The sequence below is a fragment of the Pongo abelii genome, chromosome 2 (genome assembly GCF_028885655.2).
Source record: "Pongo abelii isolate AG06213 chromosome 2, NHGRI_mPonAbe1-v2.0_pri, whole genome shotgun sequence".
In the NCBI taxonomy this organism is placed as follows: Eukaryota; Metazoa; Chordata; class Mammalia; order Primates; family Hominidae; genus Pongo; species Pongo abelii.
This window is the reverse complement of record NC_085928.1, coordinates 115,717,714-115,732,364: the sequence shown is the minus strand read 5'-3', so window position 1 is coordinate 115,732,364 and position 14,651 is coordinate 115,717,714. Positions and strand designations below refer to the sequence as shown.

Sequence of the window (14,651 nt, the reverse complement as noted above, 5' to 3'; positions counted from 1 at the left end):
AAAAGCAAATTCGAGCGATTTTTTTTCTTTCAAAGTCCATATATTTATTGACAATTTTTTTTAATCTTCCCAGAGAAAAGAACTATTTTCTAAAATTGATTAATTAACTTACTGACCTGAGTCAAAGCTTTGATGAAAAACAAAATGAATGTACTTTCTCATATAAATCCCAGAAAACATAGGGCAGGTGGGTTTTTGGCTTTTTTAAAAAAATTTATTATTATTATACTTTTGGTTTTCTTATTTGAGTTCAAAATGGGTTGTAAAGCAGCACAGACAACTCAACATCAACAATGCATTTGGCCCAGGGACTGCTAACAAAGGTACAGTGCAGAGGTGGTTCAAGAAGTTTTGCAAAGGAGATGAGAACCTTGAAGATGAGGAGAGTAGTGGCTGGCCATTGGAAGTTGACAACGACAAATTGAGAGCAATCATCGAAGTTGATCCTCTTATAACTACACAACAAGCTGCGGAAGAACTCAACGTTGACCATTCTACGGTCGTTCGGCATTTGAAGCAAATTGGAAAGGTGAAAAAGCTCCATAAATGGGTGCCTCATAAGCTAAGGAAAAATGTTTAAAAAATCGTCATTTCGAAGTGTTGTCGTCTCTTATTCTATGCAACAAAAATGAACTATTTCTTAATCAGATTGTGGTGTGCGATAAAAAGTGAATTTTACATGACAACTCGCAATGACCAGCTTGGTGGCTGGACTAAGACGCTCCAAAGCACTTCCCAAAACCCAACTTGCACCAAAAAAAAGTCGTGGTCACTGCTTGGTGGTCTGCTGCCGGTCTGATCTACTACAGCTTTCTGAATCCCAGCAAAGCCGTTACATCTGAGAAGTATGCTCAGCAAATCGATGAGATGCACAGAAAACTGCAAGGCCTGCAGCTGGCATTGGTCAACAGAAAGGGCCCAATTCTTCTCCACAACAACCGACTGCATGTCACACAACCAACACTTACTTCAAAAGTTGAATGAATTGGGCTATGAAGTTTTGCCTCATCCACCATATTCACCTGACCTCTCACCAACCAACTACCACTTTTTCAAGCATCTCAACAACTTTTTGCAGGTGAAACACTTCCACAACCAGCGGGACGCAGAAAATGCTTTCTGAGAGTTCATTGAATCCCAAAGCATGGACTTTTATGCTACAGGAATAAACAAACTCATTTCTCATTGGCAAAAATGTGTTAATTGTAATGGTTCCTACTTTGATTAATAAAGATGTGTTTGAGCCTAGTTATAATGATTTAATATTCATGGTCTGAAACCCCAATTACTTTTGCACCTTTTCATTATTTGGCATGTCTTATTTGCTTTTTATTTTTTGATGTACAATTCTTCCAGTATTTAGAGTTTGTCATATTATTTGTTACAAATATATAGATTACAAAAGAGTTTGTATCTTTATCTTAGTGGTTATCTTTATAAGTAAAAACTTATAAATTTATAATTATAATTAAAACCATGTAATACATCGTCCTTAGTGTACTATTTCTTTAAACAAAATCTCTCACTTCTGTTTGGTGATTCTCTTTCCTTTCCTCTCTGTTTTATCCATCATCTGACTGTATTTAATAATATCTTTTTGTGCTTACCTTTGTACTGTCAAGTGTAATTATTTTGTCCATTTCTTTATTTGTCAACTTTAAATAATACTCTTTAACTTCTTGTTATTATAGAAGCAGCAGTAAGTGAGCATACTCTGCTCCCATGTTGTTTCCTCTTTCTGCTTCCATTTCTTGCTATTTGTATCATGTGAACACTTGCAGGGCCTCTGGGGCTTGTTGCAGGGGGTGGGGCGGTGGGCAAAATGCCTTTATTCTCATTTTTATCCCCCTCTGGAGGCACCGTGGTTTAACAAGCCCTGATCTGCTAAGTGATTTACCACTTCTCCACCCACTTTTGGTCTTCCAATTGTTTTGACATCATTTGTCCTCTATGTTTTCCATTCTCTTTCTCTTTGTTCTTGTATATTTATACTATTCTTTTCCCTGTGCTGTCATTCTATTGGCATTTTGAGAGGGTGGGGCAAAACATATGCATTCTATCTTCCATATTTAACCACAATCTCCAAATAACTCCCAAATAACTCATTTTGCAAAAAAAGTTTTACATTAAAAGTCCAAAAGAAGCATAGACATTTTACATGCTATATGATCTCAACTATATTAAATATAATTTCATGATTTTGTGATTTCTCAACTTAGTAACCATCTTCTGATTTATATTTTCAGTGTTCTGCATTTTATGCAATGGTCATTTATTTTAAAAAATTATTGGGTTTTTATTATGATATGTAACATGCATAATAAAAATGTACATAAAACATAAATTAATTGTTTTAAAACAAATGCTTGTGTATTAGTCAGCCTTTGTTGCCTTAACAAAATACCATAGACTGGGTGGCTTATGCAACAGAAATTTATTTTCTCACAAATCTGGAGGTTGAAGCCTGAGATTGGGATGTCAGCATAGTTGGGTCTGGGAAAGACTCTCTTTCTAGCTTATAGATGACTACGTTGTCCTTGTGTTCTCACACAAAGGGGAGAAAGCTGTCTCTTTCTCTTATAAGGACACCAGTTCTACCACTTAAGGGCTCTGCTCTTGTGACTTCATTTAACCCAATCACCTCTTTAAAGGCCCATTCTCCAACATAGCAACATGGGGGGTTAGTTTCAACATTTGAATTTTGAGGGGACACAATTCACTCCATAGCAGCTTGTGTGACAACTACCCGTGCCATAAAATGGAACATGACCAGCACTTCACTAGCTCCTTCCCAATTATCTCCTCCCTCTTCTGCCCTGGAGGCCACTATTCTCCTAATTTTTGGTACTTTTTCTTGCCTTACTTTATTGATGCTTTTTACTTCATAAGTATGCTTTCCTAAACAAAATAGTTTAGTTTTGCTTGATTTCAAACTTTATATAAATGAACCATGTTTATGTAATCCTTTGCATTTGACTTTTTTTGTTCAATATTATGTTCTTAAGACTCATCCTTATTGTTGTGCAGCACTAAAGTTTATTCATTTTTATTGCTGTAAGTTTTCTCATTTTAGAATATAACAGAAAGAGTTAACATACTCAAAGTTTATGGACATTTGAGTGGTTTCTGGTTTGGGGTTTTTATGAGCAAATGTTCATAAACTTTCTTGTAGCTATATTCTGGTGTCCACAAGTACATATTTCTGTTAAACATAGGTACCTAAGAGTGTAATAGAAGAATACAGCATATGTATGCTTACACCTTTACTAGATAATGCCCATTGCTTTCCAAAGAGGTTGTCCAAATTTACACTCCCACCAGCAGCGTGTGAGTTTCTGTTGCTCCATGTCATTCCCAATACTTGGTATTGTGACACTTTAAAAAATTTCCCTTCTATGATGAATGTGTAATAAAATCTCAGTATGATTTTAATTTGCATCTCTTTGATTTAAAAAAAGGTTAAGAATACTTTCATATGTTTATGGCCATTTGGATTTCCACTTTTGTAAAGTGCCTGTTCAAATTTTGTGCTATTTTACAAGTGGTTGTTCTGACATTTTTTCTAATTGATTTGTAGGGTTCATTACTCTGAATATAAGCACTTGCTTTTTCATGCTCTTAAAGTTGTCTTCTGATGAACATTCTTAATTGTAGTATACTAAAATGTATCAGTTTTTTTCTCTATAGTTAGTGCTTTTTGTGTCATATGTAATAAAGTTTTCCTTAGTCTGAGGTCATAAAGATATTCCTCTTTGTTTTTTCCTTTCAAAAAGCTTATCCACCACGATCAAGTCGGCTTCATACCTGGGATCAAAGCTGGTTCAACTTACACAAGTCAATAAACGTAATCCATCACACAAACAGAACCAATGACAAAAACCACGTGATTATCTCAATAGCTGCAGAAAAGGCCTTCGACAAAATTCAACACCCATTCATGCTAAAAACTCTCAATAAACTAGGTATTGATGGAATGTATCTCAAAATAATAAGAACTATTTATGACAAGCCCCCAGCCAATATCATACTGAATGGGCAAAAACTGGAAGCATTTCCTTTGAAAACCGGCAGAAGACAAGAATGCCCTGTCTCACCACTCTTATTTAACATAGTATTGGAAGTTCTGGCCAGGGCAATCAGCCAAGAGAAAGAAATAAGGGGTATTCAAATAGGAAAAGAGGAAGTCAAATTGTCTCTGTTTGCAGATGACATGATTGTATATCTAGGAAACCCCATCATCTCAGCCCAAAATCTCCTTAAGCTGATAAGCAACTTCAGCAAAGTCTCAGGATGCAAAATCAATGTGCAAAAATCACAAGCATTCCTATACACCAATAACAGACAAACAGCCAAATCATGAGTGAACACCCATTCACAATTGCTACAAAGAGAATAAAATATCTAGAAATACAACTTACAAGGGATGTGAAGGATCTCTTCAAGGAGAACTAAAAACCACTGCTCAAGGAAATAAGAGAGGACACAAATAAATGGAAAAACATTCCATGCTCATGGATAGGAAAAATCAATATTGTGAAAATGGCCATACTGCCCAAAGTAATTTATAGATTCAATGTTATCCCCATCAAGCTACCACTGACTTTCTTCACAGAATTAGAAAAATCCACTTTAAATTTCATATGGAACCAAAAAAGAGCCTGCATAGCCAAGACAATTCTAAGCAAAAAGAACAAAGTTGGAGACATCACACTACCTGACTTCAAACTATATTACAAAGCTACAGTAACCAAAACAGCATGGTACTGGTACCAAAACAGAGATATAGACCAATGGAACAGAACAGAGGCCTCAGAAGTAACACCACATATCTACAACCATCTGATCTTTTACAAACCTGACAAAAGCAAGCAATGAGGAAAGGATTCCCTATTTAATAAATGGTGTGGGGAAAACTGGCTAGCCTTATGCAGAAAACTGAAACTAGACCCCTTCCTTACACCTTATACAAAAATTAACTCAAGATAGATTAAAGACTTAAACATAAGACCTAAAACCATAAAAACCCAAGAAGAAAACCTAGGCAATACCATTCAGGACATAGGCATGGGCAAAGGCTTTATGACTAACACACCAAAAGCAATGATGACAAAAGCCAAAATTGACAAATGGAATCTAATTAAACTAAAGAGCTTCTGCACAGCAAAAGAAACTATCATCAGAGTGAACAGGTAATCTACAGAATGGGAGAAAATTTTTGCAATCTATCCATCTGACAAAGGGCTAATATCCAGAATCTACAAAAAACTTAAACAAATTTACAAGAAAAAACAACTCCATCAAAAAGTGGGCAAAGGATATGAACAGACACTTCTCAAAAGAAGACATTTATGCAGCCAATAAACATATGGTAAAAAGCTCATCATCACTGGTCATTAGAGAAATGCCAGTCAAAACCACAATGAGATGGCGTCTCATACCAGTTAGAATGGAGATCATTAAAAAGTCAGGAAACAACAGATGCTGGAGAGGATGTGGAGAGATAGGAATGCTTTTACACTGTTGGTGGGAGTGTAAATTAGTTCAACCATTGTGGAAGACAGTGTGGTGATTCCTCAAGGATCTAGAACCAGAAATACCATTTGACCCAGCAATTCCATTACTGGGTATATACCCAAAGGATTATAAATTATTCTACTATAAAGATACAAGCATGCGTATGTTTATTGTGACACTATTCACAATAGCAAAGACTTGGAACCAAGCCAAACGCCCATCAATGATAGACTGGATAAAGAAAATATGGCACATATACACCATGGAATACTATGCAGCCATAAAAAAGGGTGAGTTCATGTTCTTTGCAGGGACATGGATGAAGCTGGAAACCATCATTCTCAGCAAACTGACATAAGAACAGAACACCAAACACCGCATGTTCTCACTCATAGGTGGGAGTTGAACAATGAGAGCACATGGATACGTGGAGGGGGACATCACACACCAGGGCCTGTTGAGGGGTTGGGGGCTAGGGGAGGGATAGCATTAGGAGAAATACCTAATGTAGATGATGGGTTGATGGGTGCAGCAAACCACCATGACATGTGTATACCTATGTAACAAACCTGCACTTTCTGTACATGTACCCCAGAACTTAAAGTAAAATTTTAAAAAGGGCTTTATATATTTACATTTCACAAAGAAAGTGAGGTGTTGATCTACCTAGAATTGATTCTTGTGTGTGGTGCAAAGTTGGATGTGTAATGTAGTTTTTCCAGTGGGATTCCTAATTCTTCAGCATCATTTTTTGAAGACCGCCTTTTCCCTACTGTTCTGGGGTGCCACCTTTTCACACATTAGATGTTTATATATGTGTTGGTCTGTTTATGGACTGTCTATGCTGTTACATTATTCTGACCAATCTTACACCAATGGCACACTGCTTCAATTAGAGCTTTATAGTAAATCTCGACATCCAGTAGAACGAGTTCTCCCACTTTGTATTTCTTCCTCAAAAGTTTCTTCGCTATAATTTGCTCTTTAAAATTTCATGTAAACTTTTGAGGAAGAAAATTTAAAGTTTAAAGTTTGTCAAGTAATACCAAAAGAAGCCTGTTGAAATATTGACTTGAGGATCATATTAAATTTATTAGTCATTTTGGGGAGTCTTTACAATATTGAGACTTTGAATCTGAGAACATGTCTCCCCACTGATTTGGTTTTCTTTAAAAATTTTACACAATACTTATTATAATTTTGCTTATAGAGCTCTTACTTATACTTTGATAATCTTATTCCTAGATACTTGACATTTTAAAATGCCAGTGTAAATGGTATTTTTAAAAACTATTTTCTATTTGTTGCTAGTGTATATACACAATTGATTTATGTATGTTAATTTGTACCCAGCTACCTTACTATACTCTTTTATTAATTCTTACAGTTTATGTTGGATATTTTATGTATACAGTCTTATTATCTGTAAATTACATCTTTGGTACTTTTTTCTTCTTGCATTTTTTTTCTTTGCTTTACTATGCTGGCTGAGACCTCCTTTACAAAGTGGAACTGAGAAGAACAGACATCTTTGGTTTTTTTTTCTTTTGATCTCAAAGGGAAAGCTTTCCATGTTCACAATTAAGTATGACGCTTGATACTTTAAAACAATGAATACTCTTTATCAGAGTGATGCAATTGCCTTTTTAAAATTATTATATTTTAAGTTCTGGGGTACATGTGCAGAACGTGCAGTTTTGTTACATAGGTGTACACGTGCCACGGTGGTTTGCTGCACCCATCAGCCCATCATCTACATTAGGTATTTCTCCTAATGCTATCCCTCCCCTAGCCCCCAACCCCTCAACAGGCCCCAATGTGTGATGTTCCCCTCCCTGTGTCCATGTGTTCTCATTGTTCAACTCCCACTTATGAGTGAGAACACGCAGTGTTTGGTTTTCTGTTCTTGTGTTAGTTTGCTGAGAATGATGGTTTCCAGCTTCATCCATGTCCCTGCAAAGGACATGAACTCATCCTTTTTTATGACTGCATAGCATTCCATGGTGTATATGTGCCACATTTATTCCCTTCTATTTCAACTTTTCTAAGTATTTAAAATTATAAATGGAAATTAAACTTTATCAAATGACTTTTAGCATCAATTAAGAAGACTATGTGATTCTTTTCCTTTAATCTATTAATAAAAATATAACATATTTTCTGTTGTTGCATGCATTACTGTTTTGATTAGCAAAAAAAAAAAAACAAAAAAAAAACAGCTCTGCAAAGCACCTGTTATTATACCCAAAGGTATGTTAGGTTCAAGCTGGAGTGGAAGCATCCCTCCCAGATGTGTGGATATGGAACATTTTTGGAAAGCTCCCAGATTTCTGAAACTATAGGGGTTTCACCCACTAACCTAGGGAAAAAGAATAACCTCAGGAATACTAAGGTTACTTTGAGGCATATGAAGCATGATAACTTAAACAGCTTCATTTATGAGTTATTTTCTAAATATACTCCATAGCCGTTTTTTCTTAGTTCTGTCTCAGTTTTGCTCCTGTCTCTCTTTCATAGTAGGCCTTCTCAAAAGCATACCTTCTCTAAGGCATACATTTGTGTATGCATCTAGCAGGTGAGTGAGTGTGTGTGTGTGTGTGTCGGGGGCGAGGAGACTCATCTTCCCAGGCCACCTTAGACTAATGAAAGTAGAAATTAGACTTTCTGGGGCTGGGACTCAGGCATTTAAAAAATCTCCCCAGAAATTGCAATATGCAGCCAAAGTTGAGAACCACTAATCTGTATCTCCTTGAAACTGAAAATCATGTATGTTTATGAAACAAAGCTCACAGAAGGAGAGACCTGGTTATTACAAAGACACATAGACAATGAGATTCAGCATTACCCACATGAGGCATGGCAGGATAAATAAAAGACAAAGACTGCCAAGTGAAGGAAGAAAAGAAAGCAAAAAGAGATGGTACAATAATGATAGCAAATCTACTCACTCAATTTTCTCTGGAAGGTCAGTTCGGGTCATGCACACACAATTAACCAAAATAGTGACTGTAATAAATAAACTGAACCACCTGAAAGGCCTGTGTTAAGGAAAAGCTGAGATCACCAAGTCTCTGTGATGTCATCTAGGATCACCTTGATGCTGAATGATTACATTCAAATCTTAGCTAATATTAGTTTATGATCTTGTCACATAATAACCACTAACATTTACCGAGTGCCTAAGCTAGGCTGAGTACTTTGTCCACGTTACTTCTAATACAACTGATCTAAAGGTGGGTATAAATATCTACATTTTGAAGCTGAGAAACAGGCTGACAAAAAAAAAAGTTAAATAACTTTTCTCAGGTCATGCAGCTAGTCAACCATGCTGCAGAGATGTGAACTCTTATCTGTCTGATAGCAATCTCTGAGCAAGATAGAAGGAAACAGGCTCCCTGTTCCAAAATGTCCTTTTGCCCCGAAGCCTTCATTTCACTATACAAAATGGCCTGAAATTTCATCTGGCAAATGTCTTTTTTATTCTAAAAGACAAAGAGAAGTTAGAAGCTTGGAGATAAGTGAAAAGGTACAAACTTTCATGGGAATTAGTTTCATCAGATTGTTTGCGTAACTTAGTTGAGATCAGTTCCACCGAGGAAATGGTCTTCTGGGTAGGAACGGTGGAGGCAGGCACAGGGAAGTGAAATACTGGCTCAGGAAGAAAACTCCAAGTAGGATTAGGCTGGAGTGGAGAACTCTGAATAGCCAGAGTGGAGAATATTGACAGCAGACTATGGACAAAGAGATTACCAAAAGGGGAGGGAGACATTGAAAGGAAGGTGGGTGGAAGGGGTAAATAGAAGGGAAGAAATGTTGGTGGGGAGAATCTAAAGGTAAATTGTTCCCACTTGGACATTTTTCTTAGGAACAGCTGGACTCCTAACAGTACTTCTAAGGAAAAACAAAGCTTGAAGATAAGCTTGACCTACAGAGAGAGTACAACACTCATTTTTCAATTTGAACAGAAGTATTTAAATGTATTTTAGTTTTCTGTGAATGTCTTGATGTGTCTAGTTTTAGTTACTTAAGAACACATCTATTTTGAAAAGGAAAATTCTATTAATTAAACCACATTTTCCTGCTGACTTACAACTAAATTAAGAAATATGCTCACATGGGGGGAAATGTTAATCCAAGGATTAAACTAAAATCATGTCTCCAATTCTACAAACCTTTAAAAGTAATATATCTTATGTATAATATTAGTTATGAAAACATTCATAGCAAATGTGATTAGAATTATATTTTTGGTGAAATATTAACAATAGGGCCCTGAGAATTCTAGTACCTTTTGGGGCTGGAGTTACCAAATTTATGAGATTTAAATGCAGACTTTTGTGAGGAAGAGACCCCCTCAACAGCTTTTCTGTCCAGCTGTGACTCTACCAAGCAATTATTTACTCATCAAGTCTCAAGATGAAGAGAATATTCACTGGTCACTTGGTTCTTTTAAGGGGATTTTATTTCTAATTAGTTGTTTATTACTTATCCAGATGTAATTCAACCAGAATCCATAAAGAGGAGTTTGTACATTTGTGATTTCTCTTTATTTGTAATTTCCGTGTAATTGTATATATTTTGAAAAAGCAACAACTACCCAAGCAGAGATGACACATTGAGAGAATAATTACCCTGATTACTTTCCATTAACTGCGTACTTCCTCACTGTAGATACTGCTCTACGCAGGATGCAGGCTGGACTTCTTAACTAGCTACATGGTCTTGGATAATTTACTTAATGCCTCTGTGTGTCAGTTTCATTATCTGTAAAATGGGGATGGTAATCTCTACTTCAGAGGCTTTTGAACTGATGATGGTATTGACACTTAGGAAGTATTTAGCAAGTGGGAGACACTGTATTGTCATTAAATATCCTTCTGTAGAATCTGAAAATTCAAGATTCAGCTCAGAAAACGTAATTCTTGCTGGCCAGCCAGAAAGAAAAAAATGTAAAAAGAGAAACCGTAATGCAACCTCATCAAGCTGTGCAGCTTCATGTTGAGTGTGCAGATAGATGACTGTGCCAGGGTTACCAGCTCAATGAGAACTGTCCAGAAATCCAACAATCTGCCTCAGAGTTAGGGAGCAGGGTAGAACTCCTTTTTACTGAAGCCTTCTAAGAAAAGGCTGGTTACCATTTGTCAGGCAACTGAGGCAGGTGTATTCTTGTACATCAACCTCCTGCAAGCCAGGGCTAAATTTGTCATAAAGAACTTCCAATCCTTCCGATGACCAAGGATCTTAGGTCATTAGGATCTTTCCATTAGGACCACCCAGGAAGATCTTAGGAAACCAAACCAGAGTCTCTTTTTTCTACCAGTTTGTCTGGCCTTGCAAAATCCCCCCAAGGCAGCTTCTGACACTACCTAAAACAATTCATATAGTAGACATTTGACCAATATGTCTCTAATCATTACAGTCTTGTATGGCATGAACATCAGATTATTGACATTTTAAACCTGTTAGTAGTTTTTGAGTAATTCGTGATGTCAACAGTGCCCCATGACCAATGAGGTCCCATTGAGACTATGTGTGCTCTTCCCATCATGGTCTGTTTTCCTTGCCCTCTGGGAGGTGCTGCTCTTTTGCCCAGTAAGCAGCCACTTCTCAGCATGGCAATGGCACAGAATAACAACCCATGCCTATCTCATCTGCCCAAAGAAGGCTTGGGCCCTCTTACTGCCTGTTGTGTTGTGGGGAAAGCGGACCACACACCGTGGTGAGAATGTGTCTAGGGGCATCAGCAAACCTCCCCTCATAAAGAGGACATTTTTCAAGTTGTGCATCCACAGGTGTGTCTAGATTAGTCTGAGGTGAATCCAAACCACCTGTGTGTTGCATGAACACTTCCTCTGTGTCTTGGGACTGCTTTGGGGTGTGGGACACATTAAAGGCCCAAGCCATTTTTTCAATCTAATGATCTCATCGTCCTTTTGGGATTCAATTGGATGAGGACTCTGTTGCTAGCCTCTAAAGAAGGTACTGGACACAGTGGGCAAGGTCTAATTCTAACACGTGGAAGAGGCAATCGTGCAAAGGATATGAGTGGACAGACACTTTGATGGCCGTTCTTCTGATCAGGTTGAAAGGACTGAATAGCCACAGGGCCCGAGTGGCACTAAACCGGGAAATGGTCCTCCCTTTGTTCAGCACCATAAATGTCTAAAACAAAACAAAACAGAGAGTGAACCTCCAATGAGAAACAAGATTCCTTATACAACCATGTTTTTAAACATGAGAGGCATTATCTCAGGCTCATGAGCAAGAAGGGCTCTGGGAACCACAGGTCAATGAGAGTCAAATGCAGGTACAGAGAGGTAGAGAGGATCAAGGACTAAAAGCCATATCCTCACCCTCTCAGCAAGATCCCGGTCTCTGGGACTGACAGTGCAACAAGATGAGACCACTGAGGGTACTTTAATGGACAGACAGCCAATCCTCGGGCTGGTAAGATGTGTTATGCCCAGGGGAGGACTCTGACAACAGGATGGTGAAGTTCTGGTTGCATTTAATTTCTCTTCTGACTAGAGAACCATCCTTGTTTTGCAATGTTTCTTCTGTCTCCACCTTCTAGGTCTCTGTCTCTTAAACCCTCTCCTGTTTTCTCCCTCTGAGCATTTAGGAGGATATGAACTCTTGGCATGGGAAAGGAGGAAGAAAGATATTCAGTGCCTTTTTATTTACTCTGCTAGCCATATTTGAGATGGCTGATTCCTGTCCTCCTAACTCCCAAACATGCATTCACCATTTTTTGGCTCTGTAGAACATCTCAAATACAACACAGGTGAGATAATTGTCATGAAGAAGCTCTTGTTTAAACTACTGATTCTCAAACTTTTTGATTTCAGGGATTATTACTCTCAAACCTTATTGAGGACCCCAAATAACTTTTGTTTATGTTGATACCTTTTTGTTTATGCCATATATATGTATATCATATTAGAAATTAATATATATGTATATATGCTTATACACATATATATACATATCATATGTGTGTGTATATATCTCGTATTAGAAATTTAAAACTCAGGAAATTTTAAAACACAGGAATATACAGGCACACATTCCAGTAGCTGTTAGAGTGATGACATCATCCGCCATCAATAGCCTCTATATTCACCAATGTATGATCATAAGAGAAAGTGTGTGAAAAAGACAAATTACATCCAAGTATTGTTATAAAATAGTTTTGGTTTTATAAACACACTAAAACAGTTTTGGGGACACCAGGAATTCCAAGATCATAGTTGAGGACCACTGGCTTAAATCATCCTGCTTTCTGTCCTCACCGCCATACTCCTCCCCCAACCTCAAGATGTCTGCTCTCCACCTGCAAAGAGAGCCAACTCCTCTGGAGGCCCCAGGCCAGAGCTCATCCAAGGGAACAGCCAAATTTCCCTGAAAGCTCTGCAGCAGTTATCTGCTTTTGAAGATGTGGGTTTAGTTAGTTTCTATCATAAATGTCATAAAAATTCAAAGAGATCATCAAATAAGTTAGATATTTTTTTTTTTGGTTGTTAACGGAATCTTTAGCAGACTGCCACATCACCCAGGGCTCAGGAGGACTTCCTGGGCTGGGTGGGACTGAGACTTCGTCTCCAAGAGCTGAGAGCAGACATTCCTACTGGTTGCTCTTACCCGGTGTGTGCTGTAGAAGGGGTCTAGATCCTCCAGGGGCTCCCCGATCAGTTCTGCTGGGAGCTCTCCATAGAACTTGGGCAGCTGGTTGCAGGCTTTCAAGTCTAGCTGGGGCCGAGCCTTCTCTTCTTGGTCCTTCTGCTCCCTATGCTTCTCTCTGGCTTTCTTTGTTGCCTGCTTGGCAGCAATTTGCTTCTCTATCTCCACCAGTGACTCCGGAGTAAAGCGACGGAAGTTGTTATTTTCGAGGGATCCAATGGGGAATTCCATCTTCTCATTCTTCTTAAGGAAGTATTTATGCTCTTATAAGAGTGGACATAACCACAGAGAGGTGACAGCTTGCCCACTGGCCCTGTCCCTCTCATCTGTCCCATCTTGATTGTCAGAACAGCCCCCCTCCCACCCTCATATTTGGCCCCTCCCTGAACTCACACTTGGCTCCTCCCAGGAACCCATTCCCCTGCAAGGCTCTCAGGGGAGGCTGTTTATTCCACCCTCCTCCAGGTGCCTCAGGGTTATGTCTTTGCTCCCCATGTGCTTCTATGTCATTGCTTCTTCACCACTTTGTACCATCCTACCACCACCACCGGATTTAGCCATGCTGCCCTCTCTCCTCATTTCCAGGACCACTGAGTTCCAGGCACTCTCCCATATTCATCAAAGACGTTGGTTTATAGTCTACTTTATCTTAAGTCTCATGCTACTTTCTTATCACAACCTTTTATTTATTGACATTGTCAATATTTCTCCACCTGTTTGAATTTCATTCAGACCTCCAAGTTACTGGAGAACTCCAGATTATTGGAGAATTTCATTGGGACCTCCAATTTTGCTGGGACTTCCAGGTTCAGTGTGTGGCTGAACACTTTTCTCCATAACCAAATCAGACCTGTGGTCCACAATTTTAGCCACTCCCTCACCCTTATCCTAAATCCCAAGGCTAAGTCAATCTAGAACAGTTCCCCTGAACTGCTGAGGGGTTATGGGGAACTTCAGTATTGCCTGGGAATCATATGGTATCCCTAGTCAGCAGTTTCTTCTAGTCTGAGGTTTCAAATATACTCTTTTCTCACTATTCCCTGTCTTCCCTTGCAGTGAGCCAATGACCATATTTCCTAGTTCATGGAGAAAAACAGAACTCTGTCAACTTCATACCATCAAACCTCCAACTCACCTGCGCCTGCAGCCTTCTTTCCTCCTTCCCTTCCGTTACAACGTGAAAGGTATCATCCTACATTCTAAGGACCATTCCTTTCCCTCTGCTTAGGATCTTATCTCATAGCTACCTCATTTTTCTCTCTCTCCTTGTCTGCCAGCTCTTTCCTATCAGCATTTAAAGATGCTTAACTTTCCTTCAACTTTAAAAACTCTCCCTTGATGCAGAGCCCATCCAGGTCTTCCCTCCTCTCTCCTCCTGTTCTCTGCTGGCTTTTAATAAAGGACTTACTTCTACTCACTTTTTCCAGTCACTCTTCAGTCTTTGAAGCTTGGATTTT

General features: G+C 38.5%; 1 protein-coding gene across 3 annotated transcripts in view; it reads right to left on the bottom strand.

The window, feature by feature from the left end:
- Positions 1-13,425, bottom strand: part of SCN10A (sodium voltage-gated channel alpha subunit 10) — a 95,942-nt gene extending 82,517 nt beyond the window's left edge. For all 3 annotated transcript variants that reach the window (XM_009239198.4, XM_024244789.3, XM_024244790.3), the window contains exons 1-3: positions 13,156-13,425; positions 11,549-11,676; positions 8,463-8,543 (exon numbers count right to left, since the gene is read on the bottom strand). In XM_009239198.4, the coding sequence (XP_009237473.2) occupies positions 8,463-8,543; positions 11,549-11,676; positions 13,156-13,425 (479 nt within the window). The remainder of the gene's footprint in view (positions 1-8,462; positions 8,544-11,548; positions 11,677-13,155) is intronic.
- Positions 13,426-14,651: the final 1,226 nt, after the last annotated feature.